The sequence below is a fragment of the Salmo salar genome, chromosome 02 (genome assembly GCF_965601325.2).
Source record: "Salmo salar chromosome 02, fSalSal1, whole genome shotgun sequence".
NCBI lineage: Eukaryota > Metazoa > Chordata > Actinopteri > Salmoniformes > Salmonidae > Salmo > Salmo salar.
The window spans coordinates 21,088,447-21,102,971 of NC_138292.1; the positions used below are offsets into that span (position 1 = coordinate 21,088,447).

The 14,525-nt window shown below is 41.7% G+C and overlaps 1 protein-coding gene across 2 annotated transcripts; it reads right to left on the reverse strand.

Moving 5' to 3' along the window:
• Positions 1-61: 61 nt before the first annotated feature.
• Positions 62-7,378, reverse strand: leng1 (leukocyte receptor cluster (LRC) member 1). 2 transcript variants are annotated; one of them, XM_014155141.3, is made up of 5 exons: positions 7,280-7,378; positions 4,400-4,567; positions 3,958-4,149; positions 3,139-3,443; positions 62-1,024 (listed from the first exon to the last, which is right to left on the reverse strand). In XM_014155141.3, the coding sequence occupies exons 2-5, from the start codon at positions 4,529-4,531 to the stop codon at positions 805-807; spliced, it is 849 nt and encodes a 282-aa protein (XP_014010616.1). In that variant the 5' UTR covers positions 4,532-4,567; positions 7,280-7,378; the 3' UTR covers positions 62-804. The 2 variants fall into 2 exon arrangements, with proteins under 2 accessions (XP_014010616.1, XP_082816771.1); XM_082960645.1 differs by lacking the exon at positions 7,280-7,378 and having other exon boundaries at positions 4,400-4,887.
• Positions 7,379-14,525: the final 7,147 nt, after the last annotated feature.

Here is a 14,525-nt window from a genome sequence, read left to right on the forward strand (position 1 = left end):
TTGGGTGGTGCATGGATATGGGGTATGTATAAAATAAGCAAAATAAACGGAGAACACATGATTTTGATATTTGGCAGGCCTATCATTTTTATTGAATTAATTGAAATGGAAAATGTGCAATAATAGTTGGGCCAACCACCCTAAACTCTGTCTACATCGGATAGTTAAATAGAACAGATGCATGTACACACACACCTCCCAAATTGGCACATGCTATTATCAGAAACAAAATAGACTTGACAGACTTGAATTGACACAATTACATTTGTGACACAATGTTGTCATCAATAGTAAAACATCAAACACACTCCAACTTGAACAGTGGTCTTGTGTTGTGGAGCAAAATGTTCTCTGTATTGTCTCACACTTGAGCAGGGTGCCAGACAGACACCAACACTACACTCAGCTGTCCCAAATCCCTTGATTGGTTCTTTCCTTTTCTACCTCATTAGAAATAACATTGATCATTCAATGACAACAATCATTAATACGTCTGCCTAGGATACTCAGGATAGCCTAGATGTTATATAAATAAACAATGTAGCATTTTGAGCTATTTTTGTACACATCTTCACTAGTTCAACAACTTACAGTATATACTTACACGCACAACTCCTCCATGTTACTGCAAGAATAAGCTAAAAGCACTGGCTCACATTTCACAACAATACAACTGAATAACCTTCCAGGCTCTCTAGTCCTTGTCGAAGTCTTCGGTGTCTTTCACATACTAATAAATGTATCTTGAATGCCTCAATGTTCTGTGTCTGTTGCCCGAACAATGAGAGTGCATGCTGTATGACTTCAAAAAATGCCATCTTTCCAGGCATTGCGGTCTTTTCTCTGCCTCTTGCGGGCCAGCTCTGGGAAATAAGCACTGTTGTACGGCATTTCCCTCTCCTCTGTCTCCCTTGGTCGCTCCTTCTCTTTCCCTGTTCCATTCTTCTGGTCCAGCAGGGCCTGGGCTCTCCTCTTCTCCTCCGCCTCTCTCTGCAGCCGCTCTGCTCGCAACCTTTCAATAGAGCTAGAAAAGAGAGAAGAGGTGGTTACCATCAACAATACATGTTTATCCAGAGCACTTGGTTTTGCACTTATCCACTTGGCTCAGTGTACTTGGTCTCTTGGTTATGCATCCAAGTGGAGTTGTTATTGTTTCAAAGTGCCACCCCACCCGTTTCGGTAAAAAGCTGAAGAAATGTAACCACTTAAATTCATAGAGCTATGGATGCAAGGACTGACCATCCACAAAATTAGAGTTATAACAAAGTTGGGGCAATATAGTATTTGTTTACATATAGTTGGTTTACAAAGAGTAAAATAGTTCTGATGCGCTAAGACAGTTAAACTAAGCTAATGATGCATTTATAACTTACAGTTGAAGTCGGAAGTTTACATACACCTTAGCCAAATACATTTTAACTCAGTTTTTCACAATTCCTGACATTTAATCTTGGTAAAAATTCCCTGTCTTAGGTCAGTTAGAATCACCACTTTATTTTATGAAAGTGAAATGTCAGAATAATAGTAGAGTGATTTATTTCAGCTTTTATTTCTTTCATCACATTCCCAGTGGGTCAGAAGTTTACATACACTCAATTAGTATTTGGTAGCATTGCCTTTAAAATTGTTGAACTTGGGTCAAATGTTTCAGGTAGCCTTCCACAAGCTTCCCACAATAAGTTGGGTGAATTTTGGCCCATTCCTCCTAACAGAGCTGGTGTAACTGAGTCAGGTTTGTAGGCCTCCTTGTTCGCACACGCTTTTTCAGTTCTGCCCACAAATTTTCTAAGGGATTGAGGTCAGGGCTTTGTGATGGCCACTCCAATACCTTTACTTTGTTGTCCTTAAGCCATTTTGCCACAACTTTGGAAGTATGCTTGGGGTTATTGTCCATTCGGAAGACCCATTTGTGACCAAGCTTTAACTTCCTGACTGAAGCAACATCAAGACATCAATATATCCACATCATTTTTCATCCTCATGATGCCATCTATTTTGTGAAGTGCACCAGTCTTTCCTGCAGAAAAGCACCCCCACAACATGATGCTGCCACCCCTGTGCTTCACAGTTGGGATGGTGTTCTTCGGCTTGCAATCCTCCCCCTTTCCCCTCCAAACAATGGTCATTATGGCCAAACAGTTATATTTTTGTTTCATCAGACCAGAGGATATTTTTCCAAAAAGTACGATCTTTGTCCCCATGTGCAGTTGCAAACCGTAGTCTGGCTTTTTTTAATGGAAGTTTTGGAGCTGTGGCTTCTTCCTTGCTGAGCGGCCTTTCAGGTTATGTCAATATAGGACACATTTTACTGTGGATATAGATACTTTTGTATCCGTTTCCTCCAACATCTTCACAAGGTCCTTTGCTGTTGTTCTGGGATTGATTTGCACTTTACGCACCAAAGTACGTTCATCTCTAGGAGACAGAACGCATCTCCTTCCTGAGCGGTGTTTATATTTGCGTACTATTGTTTGTACAGATGAACGTGGTACCATCAGGCATTTGGAAATTACTCCCAAGGATGAACCAGACTTGGAGGTCTACAATATTTGTAATGAGGTCTTAGCTGATATCTTTTGATTTTCCCATGATGTCAAGCAAAGAGGCATTGAAATACATCCACAGGTACACCTCCAATTGACTCAAATGATGTCAATTAGCCTATCAGAAGCTTCTAAAGCCATGACATCATTTTCTGGAATTTTCCAAGCTGTTTAAAGGCACAGTCAACTTAGTGCATGTAAACTTCTGACCCACTGGAATTGTGATACAGTGAATTATAAGTGAAATAATCTGTCTGTAAACAATTGTTGGAAAAATGACTTGTGTCATGCAAAGTAGATGTCCTAACTGACTTGCCAAAACTATAGTTTGTTAACAAGAAATTTGTGGAGTGGTTGAAAAAAGAGTTTTAATGACTCCAACCTAAGTGTATGTAAACTTCCGACTTCAACTGTACATTCTTCAAGAATTAATTGGTACATATTATTAATTTACAATTCCAAAAATGTATGTAGCAACTGCTGATTGCCCCTTCAGGTCAAAGCTAATTGGTCTTATGATTGATCAAAGAAACACAAAACACCCCCAGACATACAGATAAGACACCTTGTCTTGATAAAGACTCAAACTTCTCACCTTTCTCCACCACTGCTTCTCCTCTGCCCTCTATCCCTCTTCTTACTCTTATGTTCTTTTCTATCCTTCACCGCCAGTGCTTTCTTCATCTCTTTCAAGGGGTCCAGCATGTCTTTCAGTCGTCTGTCTCTCTTCTCCTTCTCCTCTTGACTGAGTGGCAGTCTCTTTCCTTTGTTGTCTTTCTCTTTCTTCTTTTCTTCATCTTTCTCTTCTTCATGGCCTGTTTTCATGTACCATGGAGTTACCTCTGTCCCAGGTTGGGGGCCTAGGGACACTAGCAGACCAATAGCACGCTCCTCGCGCTCCTACAACAACAGAATCACCATAGCATTAGAATAAGTAGAATATTCTCATTCAAAGTAATGATCTGTTGTGGGAGGAATCAGGACCAGCTACCATCTCAGGTGTACTATCTGGAAAGTTCAATACATTTATTCACATCTCATTCTCTGATCCTTCCATTGATGTGATAAGCATCAGTCCATTAAATCTGTTACATTTTTTCCCATATTAGCATCGAACACTCCATGATATTTAAATTACAATATGCATTCTCAATTGCCAACATGGTACCCATTTACATTCAAAATCTTAAACTGAATTGGCAGATCTCTGTTTAGAAATGGCTCTGGACTAAATAAACCAGGCACTGTCATTGGCTGGCTAGATCCACTAGAGAAAAGCTTTGAAGTGGAGAGAAACAAGGCCATGAAGGTAAACATTGTTACGTAGAGCGGGATGCAAAAACCAGTAGCCATGTGCACAAAGAAACTTGATTTCAACACAGGTGAAGGGGGAAAAGCATAACAGAAAGGTCACCTTTTCATCTTTCTGGTCTTTGAGGTACTCTGCATTTCCTTTCTTCTCAGACGACTCCTCCAGAGGAAATAGATTGAGGTGTTCCACCACTCCTCCACTCACCTCCCCTCCTCTCTCACCTCCCTCATCCTTCCATCCTCCAGACTGTTGAAGTGCAGCTCGTGACTTCTGTCTCAGGTGCTCTGTTCGTGCCTACAGCAAAGAGGTTACTTACATAACATTCAATGGCAATAATGAAGTACATTACACATTTGTATGCACTTTTATGACTTGATACTATTTTAACAATGCCTCTTACATCGCTTCTCTTAACAAAATCGCACGTCATACATCGTAACATTCCTGTATCACACAAAGTTTGGTTGTCACTTCAGACCATACTAAATCAATTATGAGTAATGTATCAATTTGCAATTTGGGGATGCAACGTTGCTATGGTTACCTCCTGCTCTGCTCGCTCCACACGGCGTTGGACCTCTCGCTCCTCTTCTGCGGCTTGTGCCTCGTCCCGACGAACGCGCGCGACGTTGTCCTTGTTGCGAACATGCCAGCTCTTTTTAGGTAGAATATTCATTTTTCTCCTGAAGTCGAGTGTTTGTTTTGACCAGGGCTTGTACAGTTAACCAAAAATGTGTCAAAAACGTAACATGCCCTGACTTCTGTTTGCAATTCAGTCTGTCTGCACTGTAACTCCAGTTCGCTAGCTAGCTAACGTTAGCTAGTCTAAACCTATTTCCTGTAAAAACATATATTTTTTTTACAGCTATTTCAATCACAGAGATGTAATTCTGACACTGGGTTTTGTACAGCTGTTACCGAATGAATAAAACATTTGCATAAAACCAAAGAAAATATATTTAACACATCTGAAAGGTAAACAAGCAACCAAAAAGCAATTCAACCACAACCGGATACACACACCCGAAAATATAGTTACGTCATTACGTCTACGTAACTAAATCTATTTTGTAGAAGTTCTCTCACGGGTCAGCAGGGGACGCACGTTGCACATGACAGAAATAATAGCATTGTATTTATTTCAGAGATCTACATACACACACACACATATATATATACACACACACTGCTCAAAAAAATAAAGGTTACACTAAAATAACACATCCTAGATCTGAATGAATGAAATAATCGTATTAAATACTTTTTTCTTTACATAGTTGAATGTGCTGACAAAAATCACGCAAAAATAATCAATGGAAATCCAATGTATCAACCCATGGAGGTCTGGATTTGGAGTCACACTCAAAATTAAAGTGGAAAACCACACTACAGGCTGATCCAACTTTGATGTAATGTCCTTAAAACAAGTCAAAATGAGGCTCAGTAGTGTGTGTGGCCTCCACGTGCCTGTATGACCTCCCTACAACGCCTGGGCATGCTCCTGATGAGGTGGCAGATGGTCTCCTGAGGGATCTCCACCCAGACCTGGACTAAAGCATCCGCCAACTCCTGGACAGTCTGTGGTGCAACGTGGCGTTGGTGGATGGAGCGAGACATGATGTCCCAGATGTGCTCAATTGGATTCAGGTCTGGGGAACGGGCGGGCCAGTCCATAGCATCAATGCCTTCCTCTTGCAGGAACTGCTGACACACTCCAGCCACATGAGGTCTAGCATTGTCTTGCATTAGGAGGAACCCAGGGCCAACCGCACCAGCATATGGTCTCACAAGGGGTCTGAGGATCTCATTTCGGTACCTAATGGCAGTCAGGCTACCTCTGGCGAGCACATGGAGGGCTGTGCGGCCCCCCAAGAAATGCCACCCCACACCATGACTGACCCACCGCCAAACTGGTCATGCTGGAGGATGTTGCAGGCAGCAGAACGTTCTCCACGGCGTCTCCAGACTCTGTCACGTGCTCAGTGTGAACCTGCTTTCATCTGTGAAGAGCACAGGGCGCCAGTGGCGAATTTGCCAATCTTGGTGTTCTCTGGCAAATGCCAAACGTCCTGCACGGTGTTGGGCTGTAAGCACAACCCCCACCTGTGGACGTCGGGCCCTCATACCACCCTCATGGAGTCTGTTTCTGACCGTTTGAGCAGACACATGCACATTTGTGGCCTGCTGGAGGTCATTTTGCAGGGCTCTGGCAGTGCTCCTCCTGCTCCTCCTTGCACAAAGGCGGAGGTAGCGGTCCTGCTGCTGGGTTGTTGCCCTCCTACGGCCTCCTCCACGTCTCCTGATGTACTGGCCTGTCTCCTGGTAGCGCCTCCATGCTCTGGACACTACGCTGACAGACACAGCAAACCTTCTTGCCACAGCTCGCATTGATGTGCCATCCTGGATGAGCTGCACTACCTGAGCCACTTGTGTGGGTTGTAGACTCCGTCTCATGCTACCACTAGCGTGAAAGCACTGCCAGCATTCAAAAGTGACCAAAACATCAGCCAGGAAGCATAGGAACTGAGAAGTGGTCTTTGGTCTCCACCTGCAGAACCACTCCTTTATTGGGGGTGTCTTGCTTATTGCCTATAATTTCCACCTGTTGTCTATTCCATTTGCACAACAGCATGTGAAATGTATTGTCAATCAGTGTTGCTTCCTAAGTGGACAGTTTGATTTCACATAAGTGTGATTGACTTGGAGTTACATTGTGTTGTTTAAGTGTTCCCTTTATTTTTTTGAGCAGTATATATATATATATATATATATATATATATATATGAGAGAGAGAAATTGTTAAACTGAAGAACATAAATATGTAAACAATATTTGAATCAATTTAGAAAAATAAACACATTTAATGTTGTAAAGGTGGGCTAGAGGTAGCCTCTTAAAATCCGAGAGTGAAAGACTTACACTCTTGTATCTAACATGTAGGTTCAGCATTCCCGAACAGTCCCATTACAAGTCATAATGTTGAATAAAATGTATTTTAACTTGCTTAGTCAGGTTAACACTTCCCTGGTGATATTTTGTTTGTTTCTTCCCGACATAACGACACAATCTTGTGTCGTTATGTCGGGAAGTAACAAACAAAATATCATCAGGGAAGTGTTAACCTGACTATCAATACGCTGGACTGGTCTGTATATTCGTTTGTATTTTCAATACTGACACAATTCTCACATGACAAACACTTGCACAATATGTAAGTAATGGCCGAGCTTAACTGAATCACAGACCGAACGTTGTCCCACACAATCAACTGGCAAATTCCACAAGCAATTCTAGCTGATGGGTACAATTTGTGGAACGTGCCAACAGAAATCTGTTCCAAAAATTTCGCAAAGTATAACATTGTATACAAACTAACATGATAAATTCACCTATTTAACTAGCTGCCGAATAGGCATCAACTCACCACGTAGCTTATTCTTAATGTTTGTCCATAGACCGAGGTAAAGACAGTTTCAGGTTGGATATTCGACGGATCTATTTTGTGGTTTTCCTTACGTCCACCAACAGCAGTTAGGGATCATCAACATAGTGACAAATCCAATTTTTCAAATTTCAATAGCTCTTTAACCATTACTCCTAACACTTTCAAAACTGGTTGTAGCTAACCCGATGGCATAGACACACATTGCACACCCTTTAGTTAGTCAATTTTCATCTCACATGATTTTACATGAATTTTTCTAAATGTAGAATTTCAATAGCTCCTTGGTCATGTGACCTGGTGACTTCAAACAAGGTTCAGAATGGATCAAGGACAGGAGAGGTGTTAGAACATAGGTGCTTAAAGGAAGGCGCACAGGTAGGCCTCATGAAAAACAATGTTCCATATGCTCTTTTTAATCACAGTAATAGGCAGTGATTTGTCAGTCACAGTGAGCTTCATAACGTGAATGAATCCTTTTCATAGCATCACTTTCATATACTGTACATTAAGACAAATCCTTCTACGTTTTGTATTAGAACGTAGTTTACATAACCTGATAATGACTTGATATTTGAGTGTATTCACAACAAGCCACCTGCAGACAACTTACAAAATGCAATATTGCATTTGAGGGTTAGTTTTTCTGATGAAAATAGTTATTTGATGCATGGCCTACTATTTCTAACTGGGAAAATAAATTCCTACGTCTTTTGTGAGTAAAATCCTTTTTCCAAAATTGATTTAGGTACATTTTTGTGAATAGGTCTGAGGGTTGTGATATGGATCATTTAAGAGTAAAATCATTTAAGGGATCAATACATTTCTATATTGCTTCCCCAGTATCTGCATGAACCATCAGGCCAAGTGTTTTTGGTTGACCCTGCTGGACAGAAAGAGAAGGAGGAATCGGAACACGCTGCATTCAAATTCAGCTATTAGTTATTCTATTGTAATGGATCTAATACATATTAGCATTTTACATACATTCATAAGTGTAATACTTTTTTATGACATACTGTGAAAAACTCTCTTGGCTGCTGGCTCTGTCACTTTCAGTCATGCGCAGAGCAGACTTGAACCACAGGGGTTCTCTGTAAAGAGAGAGTAATCCAAAAGACACAGACACACCCCTTGACTTTCAATTGGCACCGTTGACCTGTATGTATTCTCTCCTGATTGGCTCTGTGGTGCACAGTCTGGCAGTCTGATTAAAGTGCCAGAGGTATGAGGAGAGACATCCTCCTTTGTATTTATGGGAACAAATATTTCCTACACTTTGGATCCTATTCTTGGAGAGTTAGAAGACACAATGCATCAATGCAAAAAAATATATATTACTAATTCCTGTCCATGAGTAACCTCAACCTTGTGGGCCTATGGGTGTTTGGGCCAATAAAGTGCCAACTCAATTCTACCACTGACTAGTCTCTCATGCCCCTATGAACGGGACACAGGGCAATAGTTTTTAATCTAAACCAGCCCTTTTTTACTGGAGTACACTACCCCCTAATAGGGGCTCTTTTCTTGACACATAGTAGCAGTTTACCCGATAAGAAGTCAAGAAGATCAAAAAGTAGATTGTTGTAAGGGTGTATTACGTCCTGTGCTGGCCCCATTGTCATATCCATTCTGGATTCTGAGTGGTAAAATCACAGCTGAAAAATGCCTCTATGTATGTGTTTACATTCTCCCCAAGACAGAACTGCCAAAGGGGGTGGAGTTGCAATCTACTGCAGAGACAACCTGTAGAGTTCTGTCATGCTATCCAGGTCTGTGCTCAAACAGTTTGAGCTTCTACTTTTAAAAATCCACCTTTCCAGAAATAAGTCTCTCACTGTTGCCGCTTATTACAGACCCCCCTCAGCCCCCAGCTGCGCCCTGGACACTATATGTGAATTAATTGCCCCCCATTTATCTTCAGAGTTTGTACTGTTAGGTAACCTAAACTGGGATATGCTTAACACCCGGCCATCCTACAATCTAAACTAGATGCCCTCAATCTTACCCAAATTATCATGGAACCTACCAGGTACAACCCCAAATCCGTAACCATGGGCACCCTCTTAGATATCATCCTGACCAACCTGTCCTCTAAATACACCTCTGCTGTCTTCAACCAGGATCTCAGCGATCACTGCCTCATTGCCTGCGTCTGTAATGGGTCCGCGGTCAAACGACCACCCCTCATCACAGTCAAACGCTCCCTAAAACACTTCAGCGAGCAGGCCTTTCTAATCGACCTGGCCCGGGTATCCTGGAAAGATATTGACCTCATTCCGTCAGTAGAGGATGCCTGGTTATTCTTTAAAAGTGCCTTCCTCACCATCTTAAATAAGCATGCCCCATTCAAGAAATTTAGAACCAGGAACAGATATAGCCCTTGGTTCACTCCAGACCTGACTGCCCTTGACCAGCACAAAAACATCCTGTGGCGTACTGCATTAGCATCGAATAGCCACCGCGATATGCAACTTTTCAGGGAAGTTAGGAACCAATATACACAGGCAGTTAGGAAAGCAAAGGCTAGCTTTTTCAAACAGAAATGTGCATCCTGTAGCACAAACTCCAAAAAGTTCGGGGACACTGTAAAGTCCATGGAGAATTAGAGCACCTCCTCCCAGCTGCCCACTGCACTGAGGCTAGGAAACACTGTCACCACCGATAAATCTACTATCGAGAATTTCAATAAGCATTTTTCTATGGCTGGCCTTGCTTTCCACCTGGCTACCCCTACCTCGGTCAACAGCTCTGCACCCCCCACAGCAACTTGCCCAAGCCTCCCCCATTTCTCCTTCACCCAAATCCAGATAGCTGATGTTCTGAAAGAGCTGCAAAATCTGGACCCCTACAAATCAGCTGGGCTAAACAATCTGGACACTCTCTTTCTAAAATTATCCGCCGCAATTGTTGCAACCCCTATTACTAGCCTGTTCAATCTCTCTTTCGTATCGTCTGAAATCCCCAACGATTGGAAAGCTGCCGTGGTCATCCCCCTCTTCAAAGGGGGAGACACTCTAGACCCAAACTGTTACAGACCTATATCTATCCTACTCTGCCTTTCTAAGGTCTTCGAAAGCCAAGTTAACAAACAGATCACTGACCATTTCGAATCCCACCGTACCTTCTCCGCTATGCAATCAGGTTTCCGAGCTGGTCATGGGTGCACCTCAGCCATGCTCAAGGTCCTAAACGATATCATAATCGCCATCCACAAAAGACAATACTGTGCAGCCGTATCCACTGACATGGCCAAGGCTTTCGACTCTGTCAATCACCATATTCTTATCGGCAGACTCAACAGCCTTGGTTTCTCAAATGACTGCCTCGCCTGGTTCACCAACTACTTCTCAGATAGAGTTCAGTGTGTCAAATGGGAGGGCCTGTTGTCCGGACCTCTGCCAGTCTCTATGGGGGTGCCACAGGGTTCAATTCTCGGGCCGACTCTTTTCTCTGTATACATCAATGATGACGCACTTGCTGCTGGTGATTCTCTGATCCACCTCTACGCAGACGACACCATTCTGTATACTTCTGGCCCTTCTTTGGACACTGTGTTAACTAACCTCCAGACAAGCTTAAATGCCATACAACTCTCCTTCCGTGGCCTCCAACTGCTCTTAAATGCAAGTAAAACTAAATGCATGCTCTTCAACCGATCGCTGCCCGCATCTGCCCACCTGCCTAGCATCACTACTCTGGACGGTTCTGACTTAGAATATGTGGACAACTACAAATACCTAGGTGTCTGGTTAGACTGTAAACTCTCCTTCCAGACTCATATTAAGCATCTCCAATCCAAAATTATATCTAGAATCGGCTTCCTATTTCGCAAAACAAAGCATCCTTCACTCATGCTGCCAAACATACCCTCGTAAAACTGACTATCCTACTGATCCTTGACTTCGGCGATGTTATTTACAAAATTGCCTCCAACACTCTACTCAGCAAATTGGATGCAGTCTATCACAGTGCCATCTGTTTCATCACCAAAGCCACATATACTACCCACCACTGCGACCTGTATGCTCTCGTTGGCTGGCCCTCGCTTCATATTCGTCGCCAAACCCACTGGCTCCAGGCCATCTATAAGTCCTTGCTAGGTAAAGCCCCGCCTTATCTCAGCTCACTGGTCACCATATCAGCACCCACCCGTAGCATGCACTCCAGCAGGTATATTTCACTGGTCACCCCCAAAGCCAATTCCCCCTTTGGCCGCCTTTCCTTCCAGTTTTCTGCTGCCAGTGATTGGAACGAATTGCAAAAATCACTGAAGCTGGAGACTCATATCTCCCTCACTATCTTTAAGCATCAGCTATCACAGCAGCTTACAGACCATTGCACCTGTACGTAGCCCATCTGTAAATAGCCCATCCAACTACCTCTTCCCCATATTGTTATTTATTTTATTTATATTTTTATATTTTTTGCTCCTTTGCACCACAGTATCTCTACTTACACATTCATCTTCTGCACATCTCACTCCAGTGTTTATTTTCGAAACTGTAATTATTTCGCCACTACGGCCTATTTATTGCCTTACCTCCCTATTCTTACTTCATTTGCACACACTGTATATAGACTTTGTATTGTGTTATTGACTGTACGTTTGTTTATTCCATGTGTAACTCTGTGTTGTTGTTTGTGTCACACTGCTTTGCTTTATCTTGGCCAGGTCGCAGTTGTAAATGAGAACTTGTTTTCACCTGTCTTACCTGGTTGAATAAAGGTGAAATAAAATTTTACAAATACTGTATGTGGTGTCGTGTCTTTGGGGTACCATTAAACTGAAGACATGTTTATCAATTAACTCCCTGTAATTATTATCACGCGATTTAACTGATTAATCGTTTAATTGTAATTAACTAGGAGATCGGGGCACCAAGGAAAATATTCAGATTACAAAGTTATAATTTTCCTAATATAACTTTCCTATATTATATATTATATTCTATTATAGTATAGGCCGATTATCTTCTGGTTTAAATGGTGTATTTTACCTCGCGCCCAGTCTCATTCCAAACGTCGTAAATTGTTGTATCTGCACGAATCCAGCCTTTACTAAAATCATCCATACATCAATTGTCTTAAAATCATTTATTTACTAAACTAAGTAATTCACAGAAAGCATACAAAACAGTAGGTATCGTTACAAAGCAATGGTAGAGGAATGTGCCCTAGTGGGCTAAACAGGCATGGCGGCCTGTTAAACAAAGGGTCATAAAAGGTCAGCTGAGGAGGCACACAGAGTTCATTAATATTAACAATTGATATGCTAATCTTTTGCACATGAACGCTCACTCATTCGGGAACAATTGCAATCAATATATATTTACGCTCAGTGTGTCGTCGGGATCCTTGTTGGAGAGTCGTTCTGTTGGAGAGTTCTCTCTCTCTCTCTCTCTCTCTCTCTCTCTCTCTCTCTCTCTCTCTCTCTCTCTCTCTCTCTCTCTCTCTCTCTCTCTCTCTCTCTCTCTCTCTCTCTCTCTCTCTCGGTTAGAATGGATCTTTCAAAGCGACATTCATTAATGTCGTCATAGAATGGATGTTTCGTCGGTCTTCGCGTTCAAGGATATAATTTCTAGCTGCAGACTATTAATTAATATCAAAGACTTGTTCTTATTCTGTCGGTATCGATAGTCTAAAAGTGAACCACGTGGTGTAGTTCACTTTCAGTAGAGGAATTGGATGGTCAAACCTATTGGCCAACTCGCAATGGAGTGGAGGCCTGGTCTGAAGAAAGTAAATCAGGGTGGGGTTTTATAGTGAACATAGAACAGGCTTGTCACATGACGCCTGGTCCTGTCTGTGTCCCTGGGGGCGTGCCGATGACTGATTTAATCTTTGAACATAAATTAATTCTATCACATTAACATCAGTACACAGCATCTCAATGTATTACAAAATAGCTTTATCCTTATTAATACATTCTATACAACCATTTGGATGCAAGTCCCATAGCTGAGGCTATTATATAAACAGTTTTATGGTAATATGGCTATATTGTCTCTTCTGAGTATCACAAAATTGTACCAAGCGGACCAGTTCGTAGCTGGATTCTTCACCAATCTTTTATACCTTCTCCAGAACATAAATGTCATTCGGTTCCCCAATTCTGTGAGTTTGAAGAATTTCCTGTGTCTCTCTATGAACCATGTGGCAGGAGATTCTCCTCTGGAATTTTACAACCCCTTCACACAGGGCCTGGGTGGGGGGAGGTAGGTTGGGGGATGGTGCAAGGGGGGAGGGGGTCAACTGTCCTCCCTGTACTCAAAGAGGGCAACGTCATGACAGTGGGAATGTCTTATGTCCATCCTACATGTAGTGTTGGTACATGGAATATTCCTCAACTGCATAGATCATAAGTTGCTATTGCAAATAGAGGTATTATGTTTAACAACTGACATTTTCAGATATTATTTTGACAAAAACACTTTGGTGCTTACAATTCATTCTCTATTGTCATAGATTTGGTGGACACTGTCATCTGTGATCTTTGTGATGTGACTTTCTTTAAGCACGTACTGATGAAACTGTCACTTCATATTTTTGTTCTTAAAGTCTACAAACGCTCTACATTTATTCACTCTGTGATAGGGTTGGATCCTATATGCTACTTTTATTATTGTCCTGTAAATGGTTCAGCGCATATAATTTAGGCTGTGTGTAGAAGGAGGCATAAAGGAAATTACCTCTACTAAGAAATTACTACTAGATTATAGTGATAATGAAAACAACATATACATTTGGCTTGTGTATTCATTTGCCTATAACTAATCATAATTCCATTATGTTTACATAAAAAAGAGAATACTTCAAAATGAGAAGATCCTGCCATGGAAAAGACGACTGGGCGGACATAAAGTGGAAATGAGGGGAAATAACTCACACCATGCAGCAGGACACCTTCAGCTGTGGGGTCTTTGTAATGCAGGTTTGATAGTTATATTTTCAATAATGAATGGTTAGCTGTTATGTGACAATTAGGTCAAGAACTCTATTTTATTTTTTGGTGTAGTTGGCCAAGGAAGTTGCACAGAACTTCCAACATCCCCTCCCAAATGCATATGGAACCTTCAAAAACACATGGAGCAACTGCAAAAAGAAATGGCTGAGGATATACTAAAAATGTCTGGTATGTAATGACATTTAATTCAAAGTAAATGTAAATTCTTTATTTTTATGTAGTTGTGTGGGACAGCCATATGTTCAGTTCATGCCTATGATT